Genomic DNA, 16,913 nt, shown 5'->3' with positions numbered 1-16,913 from the left:
CTCGCCGTCGGCGGCCTCGAAGGCGCCGTCGGCGGATCTTCTTAATGAATTAATTCTGGAGTCTCGGGAAAATCTCGTTGTCAGCGGGGTCGATGGCGTCGTCGGCACCCTAGTTCAATCTTCACATTTTGGTCATTTTTCGCTCCAAATTCGCTCATTTTTACATCTTTTTGCTACAATGATCATATTTCATCATTTCTGCAACAAAATATCAAAAACACGTTTCTTTAAAGTGCAATATCATCAAAAACGGTATAAAATATGTATGAAAATCTCAACATATTTTCTTTTGGTCATGTGTCAATTTGGGTTAGTGGGTCGGGTTAGGGTCCAACCTGAAAATGACCTGACCTGAATATGGTCAACCCTAGCCCGACCCGAATAATAAACGGATCGAAAACTAACCTTAACCTGAGCTTGACCCCTCTAACCCAAACCCGATATGAAATTTCATGCTTATTCAAGTCATGTTTAGGTTTCCCGACTCGAAAAATATTCAGGTCAACCCTAACCTGAATTTTTCGAGTCGAGTTCGAATCGTATTGGCGTGTCTTGTCAATTTTTGATACCCCTGCTTTTAAGCAAAGTTTAAAGGGATGTATTCAGGAGCTGAGGCGTTTTTACTTAGTGAGGTGAGGCACAAGTTTTTAGATGGATTAAGACTTATGCCTTAAATTGAAAAAAATAAAAGAAGTCTTAAAATTAGAAGTTTTCATAAATATGTTGTAAATCATTGATAGCTTTATTTTTTTCATCATCATAAATCACAAAATTACATTAAGTAAAAGAAAACCAATCTCAATCATAAATATCACAAAATTACATTAAGTAAAAGAAAACCAATCTATGATTAATGTAAAGTGAAAGTGTGAAACATATTAGAACATGTTTTCCACACATGTTCAAACCTTATTTAAATCATGATTGAACAAAGATCAAACGTGCTTCAAACACATTTTCTAATCTTTTTAGAAATATGATTGAACATAGTTTTTTTGAGGAAGTGCTCGAATTTTATTCCAACTGCTTAAACTTTCATAGATTGTGATTTGAACATTATTCAAACAATGTTTAATCATGATTTGAATAAGGTTCAAATACATGTTCTAATAATGATGAAGTTGTATACATTTAAACACATTTTCTAGAAAATCATTCGAGACGCATTCCTCAAATGCCTAATGGTATAAAGCCTTGAGGCGTATGTTTTAGATATAAATGTTGCAACTCTCACTGAGGATGATGAGGCATAAACCCTAAGGCATTTTTCATGTGCCTCATACCTAAGCATGACTTGAATGATTTTTTAAACACTGCGCAAGTGTTTTTTTTGCCTAATTAGTGAGCATGAGAGAGGTTTGAGCCTAGTGTTTGTATGCTAAAAGTTTAAAAGAAGTTTCATTGGAGCATTTATAAACAATCTTCATTAATAAACACACATGGCTCGTTTTTCTCATAAATTGCACTTCACTCTTTTGTTATTCATTTTGAATATAAATTATAAAGTTTGAAGTATTCACGTAGAATAAGATATGGATTTGGCTCCTATATGTGTGTATTAGGTGTGTTTCTGGTTTTTATAGTTGTTTGAACACCCTTGACACACTTTCTACTCGCTAATTTCTTGATTTGTATAGGTATTTGATATGTGCACACACCCCTGCACGCATCAATGTTCATAAATAACTGGGATATTTACATGCATACCCCACAATTCTTATGTATTTACCAAGGTTTTAAAGGGAGAAATCGGGAATCGAGCCTTCTTCTCATTGCGAGGTGAGGCATAGGTTTCGAGGCTTAAGCCTCAAAATAAAAAATAATAAAATAATAAAATTATACATAATTCATAAATATTTCATTTGACAAACCACAAATCTTGATCATTAAACTTAGAATTTAAATATGCTAATGGGCTTGTGCGAACTAGTTTGCAGCTGTGTCGTAAGTCCTCTGGTGTTTCGGGTTTTAGGTTCGTCTCTAATAGCACATTATCAGCCTGTGGAGGACTGCAAATATTGCAAAACTGTAAAAGTTTGAAGAAGACTTGAACATTAAACTTAGCATTTAAATATGGCACAAGAGTCGAGATCCATAGTGGTATCATCATGATTTTCATCATCTTCAGAAGAATCATTATATGTAATAACTCTATCATCTTCTAATTCTGTGTTATCATCTTCAAATTCTACATTTACCACATCTTTCATTTTACTCCCAACATCAATCAACATTGAATTCAATATAATTAGTAGCACAACCAAGTAATCAATTACAGTTTAATTATGGAATTACCTTTAGATTTTTTTTAAAGCTCTCACCCTACTTCACAGTTTAATTATGGAATTACCTTTAGATTTTTTTTTAAAGCTCTCACCCTACTTCTTTCTTTTAAATGATTATGAAGTAAAAGTTGCTCCAAATTCGATATCTCTTTGATCCCTTTTAATATTAACATTTATATCTTTATTATCATCATTAAAAGGCACTTTATCTTCAACTTCAAATTTTTTAGCATTCTTAGGCTTTATTCATTCATCATCAGACATAATATCATCAACAGTTAAAAAACCTATTTCACCACCACCATTTTTATGTTGTTGTAACTTCAAGTGTTTATCTTTCATTTTTTTATTGAAAATTACATAAACTAACTTGTTCATTCGCCTTGTAATAAATTGATTTCTTATGTTTATATGCAGTTGGCTGAATATGCTCCAATTACACTCACATGCAAAAGCTGAAACAAGTAATACTAAGAACTTTCACAGCAAGTGCTCTGAGGTCAGGAACATCATCTTCGAGTTCTGTCCACCAATGTTCTAGCATAAGATTAAATCATTAAATAAATGTATTAATACATATTAAGATATAATTTTATATATAAATGACAAACTCATAGATTTAAAATCACAGATATATGAAATTTATTAGGTGAGTGTTATTTGCAGTAGACTTGAGCCGCTCTAAGTCTAAATATTTCATTCTTTAAATGAAAATCTTCAAGTTGATCATTGACTTTAAGATACTCAGACTCAAGATCATTTCTATCCATGCATGCATATGAACTGATGTTAACCTTTTTATCCATATAAAAGTCTTTGTCATATCGAAATTAATGATTCAAATAATATACAACAACATATAAATATTGATGGAGCTGACGATCCCATTTGTCATCAATGATTTCTCATATTTCTTTTTAAGTTGCTTCCTGTCCTCCTAAATATTTTGCTATTTTCTCTTTTGTTTTGCTCATAAGTTCATAAATAAATCCCATAGCAGGAGCCCTCTCACCAACAACAATTCATAATACTTTCACTAAATGTGTTGTAGTCTTAGCTTCAAGTGTGTATCTCTCATTTTTTTTTTTGAAAATTACATAAACTAACTTGTTCATTCGCCTTGTAATCAATTGATTTCTTATGTTTATATGTAGTTGATTGAATATGCTCCAATTACACTCACATGCAAAAGTTGAACAAGTAATACTAAGAACTTTCACAGCATGTGCTCTTAGTTCAGGAACATCATCTTCGAGTTGTGTGCGCCAATGTTCTAGCTTAAGATTAAATAATTAAATAAATGTATTAATACATATTAAGATATAACTTTATATATAAATGACATAGATTTAAAATTATAGGTATATTTATTAGGTGAGTGTTAATTGTAGTAGACTTGAGCCGCTCTAAATCTAAATATTTCATTCTTTAAATGAAAATCTTCAAGTTGATCATTGACTTTAAGATACTTAGACTGAAGATCAATTCTATCTATGCATGCATATGAACCGATGTTAACCTCTTTATCCATATGAAAGTTTTTGTCATATCAAAATTAATGATTTAAATAATATGCAACAACATATAAATATTGATGGAGCTGACGATCCCATTTGTCATCAATGATTTCTCATTTTTTTTTAAGTTGCTTCCTGTCCTCCTAAATATTTTGCTATTTTCTCTTTTGTTTTGCTCATAACTCCATAAATAAATCCCATAGCAGGAGCCCTCTTACCATCAAAAATTCATTATACTTTCACTAAGGGTCTGTTTGGGGCAGCTGCAGCTTATTGAATAATCTGCTGATAAACTGATTTAAAATAATCTGTTGATAAGCTAGATGCAGTAGCTATTATAAATTTTTATTTTTTTTGGAAAAATTAGATCGTTGCAAGAAAGCTGCCACCGCATCCACCGCATCTAGGTGCGGTGTGAAAACGCTGCTTTCAGCGTTTTCAAAACACACAAGCTGCCAAAACGCAGTTCACCCAAACAGTCCAGGTGCGTTTTCAAAACACCACCGCACCAAATAAGCTGCCCCAAACAGACTCTAAATGTGTTGCAGTTTTCACAGTGTGCCAAAATGAATATTCTCTCATAATAATCTTCTTCACTTACTTTTCTTTTGATTTTTCTTCCCAATAAATTTTATCTCTTCCTTCAGAAGCAAACATAGCCTCCAACTCTTTAAATCTATGTAAAGACAAATGAATCACAGTATTTCTTGTAATTGTTGGTCGAATAAATTTTTATCTGCTAGTTTCCTCATCAAGCTTGATACCCAAAAATGGCTGTAAATAAATTAACTATCTTTGCTTTAAGCAAAGTCAGTTTATATTGCAGCAATTGTCCCAACTTTTAAGCACTAAATTAAGACAATGACCAACACAAGGAGTCCAATAAAGATGCTTTCTTTTCTTCATCAACATTTTTTCAGCAGTTTTATAGGCATTTGCATTATCTGTAACAACTTGAACTATTATACTCTCCCCAAATTCAACAATCTCATCAAGCATTTTAATAATAATTGTGCATATTTTATAAAGGTTGATGCGTCAACCAATTTTTAAAATACTGTCTCATAAGGGTTGTTGATAAGAAAATTTATAATATTTTTTTTGTCTAATATTAGACCAACCATCTGTTATTATAGTAACACTTGTCTCAACCCATGTCTTTTTCACTTCATCTACCATCCTTGTCATAGCTCTAACCTCCTCAACCAACATCCATGTTTGCACCTCATACATTGTTATGAAGATGTAGCCCTCGCCCATAATTTCTAATAAAATGAAGGATATTGATCCATGAAGGACTCCTAATCACATTAAATAGGATTTCATTCTCCTAAAAATATCTTGCAATATCTAAGCATACTCTATTTCTATGTTCTTTTGTAGAAGTTGAAGGATGTATTGTTTGAGAGTTGATATTCTCATCTTCAGTAACATTCGTAACAGATTTATTCATTAGTCCTCGAGTTCCTCTATCAGAAGAAGGCAAATGACTTTCACCATTAGAATCATCATTTTGTGAGCCAAAATAGAAATTATTCACAATTTTCTTTTCCATTTTTCTTTATGTTGTTTCTTTTGAAGTCTTGTATGTGTTAAAAAGTTCAATACATTCTTTTTTTCACTTCATCTGGCACTTTTCTCGCATGATCCAACATTTACATTTGTGCACGTAAAGTGATTTTGAAGTCTTTTAACACTTGTAGTAATTCGCTTGTTACAAAATTTATATTCAAGTAAAATATCCCTTCTTTGCACCTTCTCCTTACACTTCAACTTGAGTTTCATATTTCCAAGTTGGATTTTTCTTTTTGCGCCATCTATTAAGAGTATATGCAAATGTTTCTTCAAACACAGCAATCATTTAAATTAAGAACATTGTTCATATTGTAAGCTACATAAATCAATGTAACACTATCATTTAAACTTGAAAATTTAAAGATAACATTGCTCACAATAATGGTTAAACATACATAAATCATTTTTTAATGCAAAATCAAAATGATTTAGGAAATAAAAAGATAAAATTCATGCTATGTTTCTGGACCTAGAAAGAAACGAGTAACTCGCGGTGTATCTACACCCTGAATGGGAATTGGATTTCCCAGTGCTCTGTGCACTGGGCGCTTAAGCACCTGTTATGGGCATAGAAGCACCCAGTTCTTTGGATTGGGGAATTGGAGCGCTTCTACAAGCACCGGGGCACCCGTGAGCACTAGGCGCCTGAGCGCCCTTGTATGGGTGAAGGAGTGCCAGAGGATTGGGGCGCTGGGGTGTCCATATGAGCATCGGGGCACTCATGAGCACTGAGCATAGGAGTGCCATAGGACTGGGGGACCAGAGCGCCCGCAAGAACTGGGCGCCCCTATATGAACGCAGGAGCGCACAGTCCTCTGGGCTGGGTTGCCCCAATGGGCTCTGGGGCACCACCTAAGGTGCGCTAGAATGTTTCGATGGCTATGGATTTTATGTAAATGCCCCAAAAATATTAAAATCAAATAGTAATAGTCACATGAAAGAAAAAATAGGGCTTACGGGAACTTGGAAAATTTGACGGAAGGCCAGAATCGTTGAAGAGAAGAGGAAGTGGCCTGCAGAAGAGAAGATGAAGCCACTGGACTACGTCGCTCCAATGGGCTGTAGACTTCATCACTCTGCTAGACTTTGACACGGAAGGCTGGACTTTAACGTTTGAAGGCTCGAGATGGACTCCGATGCTCACACTAATGCATTGCGATGATTGTTGAAGGAAGAGGAGGAAGATAAAAAGCTATCTGAATGACGTTATGGCTAGTGCGTGAAGGTTAGAGTTATTTATGCCTAATTTTAATTTGAGTTGCGCCTTAGCCGACTTGAGGTGCTACCGCTTGTAGGTGTAAGCCTCTCCTGCACCGACGATGATCATGCTCTAAGTTGCCGAAGCAGTGCCTTGAATTGAGGCGTGCCTCGAGACGGATGCCTTGAGCACTTTTTTAAACGTTGGTATTTACATATCTAACAGGTGAACTTTCATAGTTGCATTTATAACACTTTGATAGTGGTATTTTTGATATTATATTAAAGATTTTGGTGTTATGCATGTAAATATTAAAGTTTGGGTGTTAGATATGTAAATACATAAAAATTGTGTGGTATGTATGTAAATGCCCCTAAATAATTTGGTGTATATAAGAGTGTGTGCTTGAGGTACATAATACCCATCTATATGCATCTTTTAGACATTTAATATGCATATTATGCACCTAATAATTTCTTTTTTCGGATGAACATTAAGAGCTTAGTGTTGCGCACATCTATCTCAAAAAAGGGTAAGAGCTTAGTGTTGCGCACATCTATCTCAAAAAAAGGTTAGCCATATCCCTTTAGCCATGTGTTTAATCCAAATCTATCCTTTGAGTCATACCCAAGGATCAGAGCGGTGTCACGGACTAACTTTCCTCGAGTCAGTCGTGGTGCTCTCCTTTAGCACTAAATCAGCCTACTTTTTCCCAACCAACAAATTTAAAGCACAAAACACCCTCTTGAAAACAGAATAAGGAGAAGAGTGGAGAAGAGAAATGCTTCACCAGTAAAGAGAGGTTACAAAGCTTGAAAGCTTTAGACCTTGGATGGCTTTGACCTTGCTTCTCTCCATCATGAGTTTTCCCTCCTTTATCTTATGCCCCAAGAACGCTACTTCTTGTTTGGCAAAGGAACGCTTTTCTTTCTTGATGTATAACTTTTTTTCTCTAAGAACTTTGAATGCTTCTCAGAGGTGTTTCAGATGATCATGCAGTGTGTTGCTATACACCATTATGTCATCCAAGTAGACAACAACAAACTGGTTCAAGTATGATTGAAATAGTTTGTTCATCAAAGTGTAAAATGTAGCAGGAGCATTGGTTAGCCCGAAAGGCATAACCAAAAATTCGAATGACCCATACCTGGTCACACAAGTGGTTTTTGGTTCATCCCTTTTTGTTATTCTCACTTGGTAGTAGAATGATCGGAGATCCAACTTTGAGAAGTATCTTGCATTTCCCAATTGATCAAAAAGGTCGGCGATGAGAAGAATTGGATATTTATTCCTCACGGTAATTTTGTTCAAAGCTTGATAATCTATACACATGTGCAATGAACCATCCTTCTTTTTTTGAAATAAAACTGGGGCACCAAAGGGGGCTTTAGATGGTCGGATAAATCCTGCTCCAATAACTCTTTCAATTGATTGCGTAGTTCTACCAGTTCTGGAGCTGTCATGCGGTAAGCTCTCATTGCTGGTGGCTTAGTCCCTAGCTCCAACTCAATTTGGTGATCAATCTCTCTTCTTGGCGGTAGTTCCTTCGGTAATTTTGGTGATGCAATATCTTTAAACTCTTCAAGTACTTCCACTACTTCCCTTAGCGTGGCTTCTTCAGGCTTCAATTCTTCATCGTAGTCGTGAAGGATAGCCAAGTAGCTCTCCTCCTCTCGTCGAATGCCCTTCTTGAATTGAATGGTCGATAACATCTTAGTCTTCTGTTGCCTAGTTCTCGTTGTCGGTACTAGGCAAGCTTGGTCTCCTCCCATGATGCATAACTATTGGCAAATGGTATTCGAAGCGCCTTTACTTGGTCCAGGAAATGATGGAAAAATTTAACGTACCGGACCAATCTCCTACTCTGGTCTTCACTCCTTTGGCCACTCCCTGGATCGGCCTAGCTGCTGAGTAACTGCCTTGATGGAGCCTTCACCTCTGATTATTTGCAAAACCATCTTCCTTGTTTCTTCAATAGAGATGAAGTTGTGAGAAACTCTCGTATCTATCATTGCATTAGTAGATGTCTTCCCTATAATCACCTCTACAAAGAGAAGTCCTTTTGTCGGGGTTTTTGGAGAGGAGAGTACCACATTGAGTAAGAGTAGTTGCATGGTTCCCACCTGGGCGTCCATATCCCTTTCCTCTACCTCTTGATGGCTGGCAAGGAGAGAGTTTAGAGCTTTCTTCTGAGGACAATCCCTTGCCCAATGCAGTCCTCCACAAGGGAAGCAACACAAAGGAAGCAACTGTTGTATGATTTAGTCTTATTGTTGTTGTAAAATTTCCCCTTGTTCTTTGCTTTGAACGAGGTCGATTCGCGATGATTCTCTTCCTTATGTTGCTCCCGGTCTCCACCACTTCTGACATAGTTGCTCTTTGTTTTCTTTTGGCTTTGTAGACTCCTTTGTATAGTCCACCAAGCTTTTTGCAATGGCAATGGCGGAAGCGAGATCTTATGCACCACGCCTCCTAAGCTCCGTCTTTGCCCATTGTTGGAGTCCATCCGTGAAGTTGAATAGAGCATCATTGTCTGACATATCAGAGATTTCGCAATGGCAATGGCGGAAGCGAGATCTTATGCACCATGCCTCCTAAGCTCCGTCTTTGCTCATTGTTGGAGTCCATCCGTGAAGTTGAATAGAGCATCATTGTCTGACATATCAGAGATTTCAAGGACTAGACTAGTAAACTCCTTGATATATTCTCGAATCGATCCTATTTGCTTAAGTCTTCACAACCGGGCTCTAGCCTCATCCTCCACATTTTCTAGGCATAACTACCTCTTTAGCTCTTTCTTGAAGTCATCAAAACTGGAGATTGTACACATACCTTTTTCAACTTCTCCTTGTTTTCTCCTTTACCATAGCATAACAATATCTGAGAGATAAAGAGTGACAAATTGAATTCTTGCCTCTTCATCTGTGATCCCATCACTTCGAAGTATTGCTCTAATCCCCATAAGAAGCTATCCACTTCTTTTGCATCACGAGTTCCTCCAAAACTTTTTGGTTTTGGCACTTCAATCCTCTTGGATTCGAAGCTGTGCTGGTTGGTAGGTGTCGCTAGTGCTCTTTTGCACAATGAAATGTCTCCACGCATCTCTTCTAAGCTAGCACGCACGCCACTCATCTCTTCCTTATAGACACTTCACACCTCTTGGAGCTTCCCCATAAAATTTTTCTGCAACTTAGTCATTTGACCCATTAAGGTCTCCTCAAGTTGGAGCATCATACCTCTAATTGTTGAATGGATTGTGACGTTCTCCTCGAGTCCATTAACCCTTAGCCCTCTACTTGGCCCTCCATGTCATTCATTGCCTCCTCCATCCGAGCAAGGCGCGAATCAAAGCCATGTATGATCTCCTTAGACTTTCCATTTGGCTTGGGTGCAACGTGGTCCCTTTGCTCCTGGCGACCACGACTCTGAGATAACTTCACATTAGTGGCTTTCGACTTCATCATGTGCTCCTTGACGTTTTTTGTCATTCGTTCGAACTTGGCTGTGATACCAACTTGTCACCTCCTAAAAGAGCTCTTTTAGGAGGTGACAAGTAATAGCAGAGCAGATTATTGCCTGTCAGGTGTGTGAACTCTCCATGTTCCGGTGAGATCCTTGGAGGAGCCGATCCGTGATGAGGGTGTCACGTGATTGGGTGGAAGAGAATGTCACAGACAAAAAGTCCCACATCGGCTAGTTATAAGGACGAAGAGCAATATTTAAGTCCTGGGCTGCCTATCTCTTTTAAGAGTTGTTTTGGAAGGTGACAGGTAGGACCAGAGAGGAGAGGTAAAGAGATCACACACAAACTTGCCCCATTAGGGCAAAATATAGTTTCTCGGGCTCTATGACCCATTTATATTTCAAAAAGAGATATTACAGCCTTTGAGTATGGGTCTATTTTCGAGAGCTAAAAAACCCCTTTCACAAGTGTTGGGCCATTTATTTATAGAAGATAGAGGGTCGCTAAGTGTTATGGAACCCCATTCTTCGTGACTCAAATGATGAAGAACCGAAGCACCAAGAAGACACATTAAGGGAGGTAGCAACTGTAATTGATGAGTTTAAAAATGTCTCACTTATAGAGTTACCAAATGAGCTTTTACCTAGAAGGTAGATAAACCATCTGGTTGAGGTGAAGCTAGGGAATGAGCTGTCAAGCATGAAATCTCATTATATGACACTTCTCTCCCTAACAACCAACTATGAGTAAAAAAACCCAATAGCTTTCAAGTTTGTAAAGTCTGGTAGCAAATAAAAGAAGTTGGTCAGAGCACCACTGCTTAAGACTACAAGAAGGACAAAGAAGTGGGTGACCGATAAAAGGAAACATTTTTAGTGTAAAAAGGAAAATCCGTCAAGAGGAAACCCTAAGCAAGCACGAAGAGCAATAATCACTTCTTTAGATAAGGTGGATGAAAACTTGCTGATCAAATCAGGGGGGGGGGGGGGGGGGTGTACCAAACTATAAGAAGTTTCTCATTAAGTAGAAATGCTACCTGACAGTGAAACCAATTGAGAACATTAAGACACAATTTGGAAAAGAAAATATATAATAATATCAAGAGTAAGACGCAATGATGGCATTGCGAGCTTAAGTGGGGGAGTGTCGCGCACTGCTATCTCAAGAAAGGGTTAGCCACACTCCTTAAGCCATGAAAAGAACATTCTAGAGAAAACTAGAAAGAAAAAGAATAATCTAATGAATTTTAGAAGGTTCTGCCACATTTTAGAAATATACTGAAAGAGGCAAGCTTCAAGAGAATTGTAGAATATCCTGGAAAGCTATAGAATCATGTATATATATAGAATAATATAGAATTGTCTAGAAGATAACATATTCATAATGTAATCTAGAATATTCTCTAGGATTTGAGGGAGGACAAAAATAGAGGTCTCTCTCTCTCTCTCTCTCTCTCTCTCTCTCTCTCTCACACACACACACACACACACACACATTTGAATCAACCAAGAGTTCCCAAGTACCCAAGTGTGTAATCGCTCATTCCTTAGTGAAGTTTCCTTTCTTTTAATAACCTCTCTTTATTTCTTTCCTAGAGAGTTTTTATATTTTCAAGTTCAAGCATTATAAGTGTTAAACTGACTTAGTGCTTAGAAAGAGCAGTAAGACCGTATATGTGACTTGAGAGATAGTCTGTCAGTGACATTAAAACTTAGTCATTAGCTTATAGTTAGTATAATTTGTTTGTCATATCTAGATCTATATAAATCAATTGCATAGTTTGTTATGTTCAAGAAGCGATGTGAAATTATTTGCTCATCTTATTTTATTTTAGGAAGATTTACAAACATACCAGTCAATTTATATGTATTTACATATCTAAAATCCAAACTTAAACTTTTACAAACATGCCACCTTACCTATGCTTGAAGAGGTGTATTTCACTTTTTAAAAGTTACAGTAGTGATTACAGTAGTGATAGTTTTGATGTGATATGAAAGATTTAGGTGGTATAAGTGTAAAAAGTAAAGTTTAGGTGTTAGATATATAAGCTATATAGGAATTGTGTTGCATGTATGTGAATGCTCCTTTATTTTAGTGAAGTTATTTCTTAGTTCTAAAGAAGGCTTTGAAGATTATGGGTGTGCTAGCTTCATGATCTACCAAATGGATCATGATAATAAATTATCAAAAAGTTGCGAGGGATAGGAAAAGTAGGTTTCAATTTTTGTTGAGGAAGGTTATTACTACTTTTTGATAGTGGGCATTATAAGAAATGCTGGCAATATGGTCATCGAGCTCTTCGCCAAAGCTTAATTAGGAGAGAAAAAGAGAAAACAAGGATATCTAACTATGAGTTCATCTCTTTTCTCTTTGGATTGGAACTATCAAAATTCTAAAGAGTTTTAAAACTTTCTAAAAACTTTTAGTGGATTGAGGAACTTCTAAAGGTTTTTTGGTGAATTTAGGAGCGAAGGAGATGCTTGTAATAGCACATTGCATCAACAGAGTAGGATATTTTGAACCCTGTTTAATTTCATTTATTTTGAATGCTTGTTGGGGTTTGGATAAATGTCCCTATCTAGGTAAAATTTTATTAGTTTTTTTTTTTCATTTTGAATTTATTTGGAATTTAAATTGGTTCCTATGATTATGTAAATAAGAGGGCTAAGGATGTTATCTTTAAGCTTGATGCAAAGATAATATTCCTCAAATTCTCTATCTATATTATTGAATAATTTTGTGATATATGATGTCTCACCTCCATTTCTCTCAGTAAATAATTGGGCTAAGAATGCGTGTCTCCCCTCCATTTCTCTCAGCAAATCTCAACCTACTAGCGGATCAAAGATACATATCTCTAGCCATTTTCAACAACTCTCTTGGCTTGGGAAAAATTTTCTGTCTGGACTCTTTATGTAGCTCTACGTGTGGACTCCAATAATCTGTCGTCACGTGTGTTACATCGCGAAGATTATTGAAGTGGAGCTGCGGAGGTTATTTCAAGGTTTTTGAATTGAAACTCATTTATTTCTGGGTTATTTTGGTGTTATTGAGCTGGAATATATGAGTTTCTCTTTAATAAACCCGAAATAATCCTGACATAACTTTCACGGTGTTATTTTGGGAGATTATTTTGGGGTTATTGAACTACGAAGGTTATTTCGAGGATATTTTTGGGTTATTACAGAGTCTGCGGTTCCACTTTAATATTCCGATATAGCATGCATGATGGTATATTATTTGGAGTCCGCACGTAGAGCTACGTTCGGAGTCCGAACATAAAATTTTTCCCTTGGCTTGATTCATAAGGTTCCTAAACAGAACTCCTTTTATTTCCTCTTGGCTTTTACGAAGGAATCTGCCTCTCTCAAAGCTCACAATGGCTGGGATATCGAGGAAGTTTTGCATGAGAGAAATCCCAATTAGGGTTTGGGGAGGCATTATTGCATTGCTTTTGTCTCTATCCTTTTGATGTAATCATTAACAAGCTTGCATGTTTCTTTATTGGTTTCCATAGAATCTCATATTTTTGCATGAATTTTTGAAAATATTAAATTTTTACATTCATGAAATTTTTTCACATAAGAAATCTCACAAAACCCTTAAATGTATAGAAATCCTTTCCATGTAGAAAACCCTAAAGCTCTACATAAAGGCACCTACTAAATAACTTTCTAGTCCCACAAGTCTTCTGTCTCTACATTCTTGCGTTAAGAGGTTCCATAACACTTATATGTTGTGCATCCACTTCAATACTCGATCAATATGTTTGGTTGCAATTTTCATGCACTCTACTAGATGGTTGGGGTGAGTATGGTCTTTATTTATGAGCCTGAGATTCCATATATGGGTTTTGCGCGGGTGTCTTGGAGACACTGTGAGCTTACAGAGGCTCCGAAAGTCTGCAATTGGCTTTTCTGATGGAGTTTGTAACATTGGGATAACTTTTAGGAGATATATTTGATCTTAAATAAGATACTAGCCAAATATTTTGCTCTTATTTTGCAATGATTTTATAACGTGGTTTCAGGTTTTCCATAGGCATAGTTCTTTATGGTTAATCATCTCTATCGACGATGAAAGATAACCCTTGATTAAGGTTAGTCATTAGTCGCTAAATGATTAGCTTGTAATAGCAGCATTTTGATTTTGAAAAGAGTAAATTTATCATATTTAGCTTAGTGCAAACTGTCGGGGAATGACAATGGCCTTATTAAGATCTTATGTTGTTGGTGTTTGTCTATTTAATCCGATGAGGCAGTTCATCAAATCTTTATTGGCAGTTATTGGTTACATTGTCTAAGAAGATTTTCTATAAACGTAGGCATCATCAGAAAATTTGAATGATAGAGTTTAATTATGCACAAGTAATTGAATAGGCATGGACATTGTTATGCAAGCTTCATTCTATTGCTGGAAGGATTTTCAAACTTGAATGCTTATTTGACCCAATCTAATTTTAATTGAGCTTTTAATATAATTTTAGATAATAATTTTAATTCTCATTTCAAATAATTGAAATTGATCACAATCGTGAATGTTAAAGTTAGATAGGATTGTTAACTTTCTTATGGTAGACTCCATTTGATTTTTATGACGGTGCTGATTCTTTTTTGTCATTGATTTTCTTTAAGTAGAGTTTGTGTATTTATTCTTCTTCTTGAATTCTTATTATTTGTGTATGACTTATTTTCGTCTCAACCTCAATTCACATGCTTTATTTTTTTTTTTTAATCGTGATTTGGGCATTATTGGGTTGTTTTAGGTGATTTTGATATTATGGACACGTTAATGTGATCAATTTTGTAAAGTGGGTTACGGTTGAGTAATTTTCTATACGTTTAAAGCATTTTGCATTAGCCTTAAAAGAAACTAGTTAATTAGCCTCCATTTTTTTGTACTTGATCAAATCAATTCCGGGGGCCTTCCAGCGGTAATTTTGACATTTTGGAGGTACTGGTGTAATCTGTATTACGAAATGAGCAACATTTAAGAACATTTTAGGGTTTGTTTGGGTCAGCTTTCCTGTCTGTTTTGTGTTTCAGGCCGCCACCACAATTTTGTTTGGGAAAATGCTTTATTTTTGCTTTCTAGAAATTCTTGTGATGGAAAACTATTTTTTTTCAACCTGTAAGAAATATACTTTCTAATTTGCTGTCTGGTAAAGTTCGGTAGCTATAAGAAATATACTGTCTAATTTTTTTGTGAAAAATATATTTATTGTTCCAACTTCAGTTTTTTAAGAAGTTATTTTCTTCACCACAACTTTACAATCATTTTTTAAAAAAGTTGCAGTTGCCTTAAACCAATTCTTAATTGCAATTAACACCTCATAAATTCAACTTATTCAAACCTGCATCTTTTATTTATATCTGACATCATGTTTGACTGTATTGAGTTGTGGACCTTATATCAAGATCAACACAGGCTAGATGTCTCTAGCATAATAGTTGATGAGGCTGATTTGCTAATCCCATTAGAGTTTGTTGCTTGGTATTTTAACAACATTGTTCATTTGTTACAAAACTTATCACTATAATACAATCTATTCTTCGACACCCATGTAAAAAAAGAAAAGGGAGGTTTACGTGCACGTGATGCGATTCCTATGTATTTATATATCTAACACCAAAATCTAACTTGAATGAATTCTTTTATCTTTTTTCTTCATTGTAGTGTTGACTCTGAACTTTTTTACAGGTTCTTCTAAGTTATGGAACTTACTCCAATTTGGACCTCCTAGAGCACTATGGCTTTCTCCTCTCATCCAACCCCAATGACAAGGCATTTTTGCACCTTGATATAGATTCTAATATTTCCGACGCTTGGTCCAAGGACTTACTTTACATCCAGCCAGATGGAAAACCTTCCTTCGCTCTCTTGTGCTCTCTGCGTTTAGATTCAACTCCCAGGAACCTGCGAAGAGCACTCGGGCATCGAGCTTTTGCTGGATTTTTTCTCTCTAATGAAAATGAAGCGCTTGCGATGACAAAATTGGTGAACCACTGCTGTGTGGTTCTGGATGAATTGCCAACTAAGATAGAGGATGATGCCTCGTTGCTTTCTATTATCAACGAAGTTGTTGATTTTGGTGCTTGTTTTGATAGGCTGGAGTCGGCCTTTAGCCATGAAGAATTTGCAGGCTTCATTGAGGCCAATGGTTTGCAGAGGGAGAGCTTATTGACCGCGAAGGCTTTGAGGTCATTGGAGAGATGGAGATTGGCAGTTCATTGGAGATTGTTTTACAAGACTATTCTTTCGAATTGCTTATCTTATTGTAGAAAGGTGATGAGTGAAATATCATGAAAGTTTAAGAGTTAACTGCATATGTCAAAAGTACAAATTTTTCTCAAATTCTTGGCAAGATGGTAATTAAGTTGACTCCTGATTGATGATGAAGGAAAAGCCTTTGAGAAAGATGGTAAGCGGCATCTGTTACTACTCTTGTTGGAGAAATTTACATATCTACCACGCAATTCTTATGGATTTACATGTCTGACACCTAATATTTGTTGTTTATATTTATAACACTTTGGTGCTATAAGCCTATATATACAAAAAGGTACATTTGACTTTTAAAAAGTTAGTAAAGCAGTATTTTTGATGTGTTGTTAAGGATACGATTGCTATGAATGTAAATATTAAAGTTTAGATGTTAGTATGTAAATATATACGAATTGTATGGTATGTATGCAAATGCCCCTTCTTGTTATCAAATGTTGGCCATAACCCTTTTGAAAGAGCTGCTGCCTGTAGTAATATGGTTCAAATTCAACCATTGCCATTGCTGCTTTCTCTAAGTTCTGTCAAAACAGTCTTCAATGATGGATTGAGGTAAAACTACTACTTTTTTTAGACTGCTATTAGTGTGA

General features: G+C 35.9%; 1 protein-coding gene across 2 annotated transcripts in view; it reads left to right on the top strand.

Annotated features, from left to right (window-relative positions):
- The window catches only part of LOC110021099 (protein SET DOMAIN GROUP 40), a 29,266-nt gene extending 12,643 nt beyond the window's left edge, over window positions 1–16,623 (top strand). For both annotated transcript variants that reach the window (XM_020719435.1, XM_020719434.1), the window contains one exon: window positions 15,742–16,623. In XM_020719435.1, the coding sequence (XP_020575094.1) occupies window positions 15,742–16,347 (606 nt within the window). In that variant the 3' untranslated portion in view covers window positions 16,348–16,623. The remainder of the gene's footprint in view (window positions 1–15,741) is intronic.
- Window positions 16,624–16,913: the final 290 nt, after the last annotated feature.

Source organism: Phalaenopsis equestris, unplaced genomic scaffold (assembly GCF_001263595.1).
Source record: "Phalaenopsis equestris unplaced genomic scaffold, ASM126359v1 Scaffold000121, whole genome shotgun sequence".
NCBI classification, from domain to species: domain Eukaryota; kingdom Viridiplantae; phylum Streptophyta; class Magnoliopsida; order Asparagales; family Orchidaceae; genus Phalaenopsis; species Phalaenopsis equestris.
The sequence above is the reverse complement of the archived record's forward strand: the minus strand, read 5'-3'. Positions and strand labels throughout refer to the sequence as shown.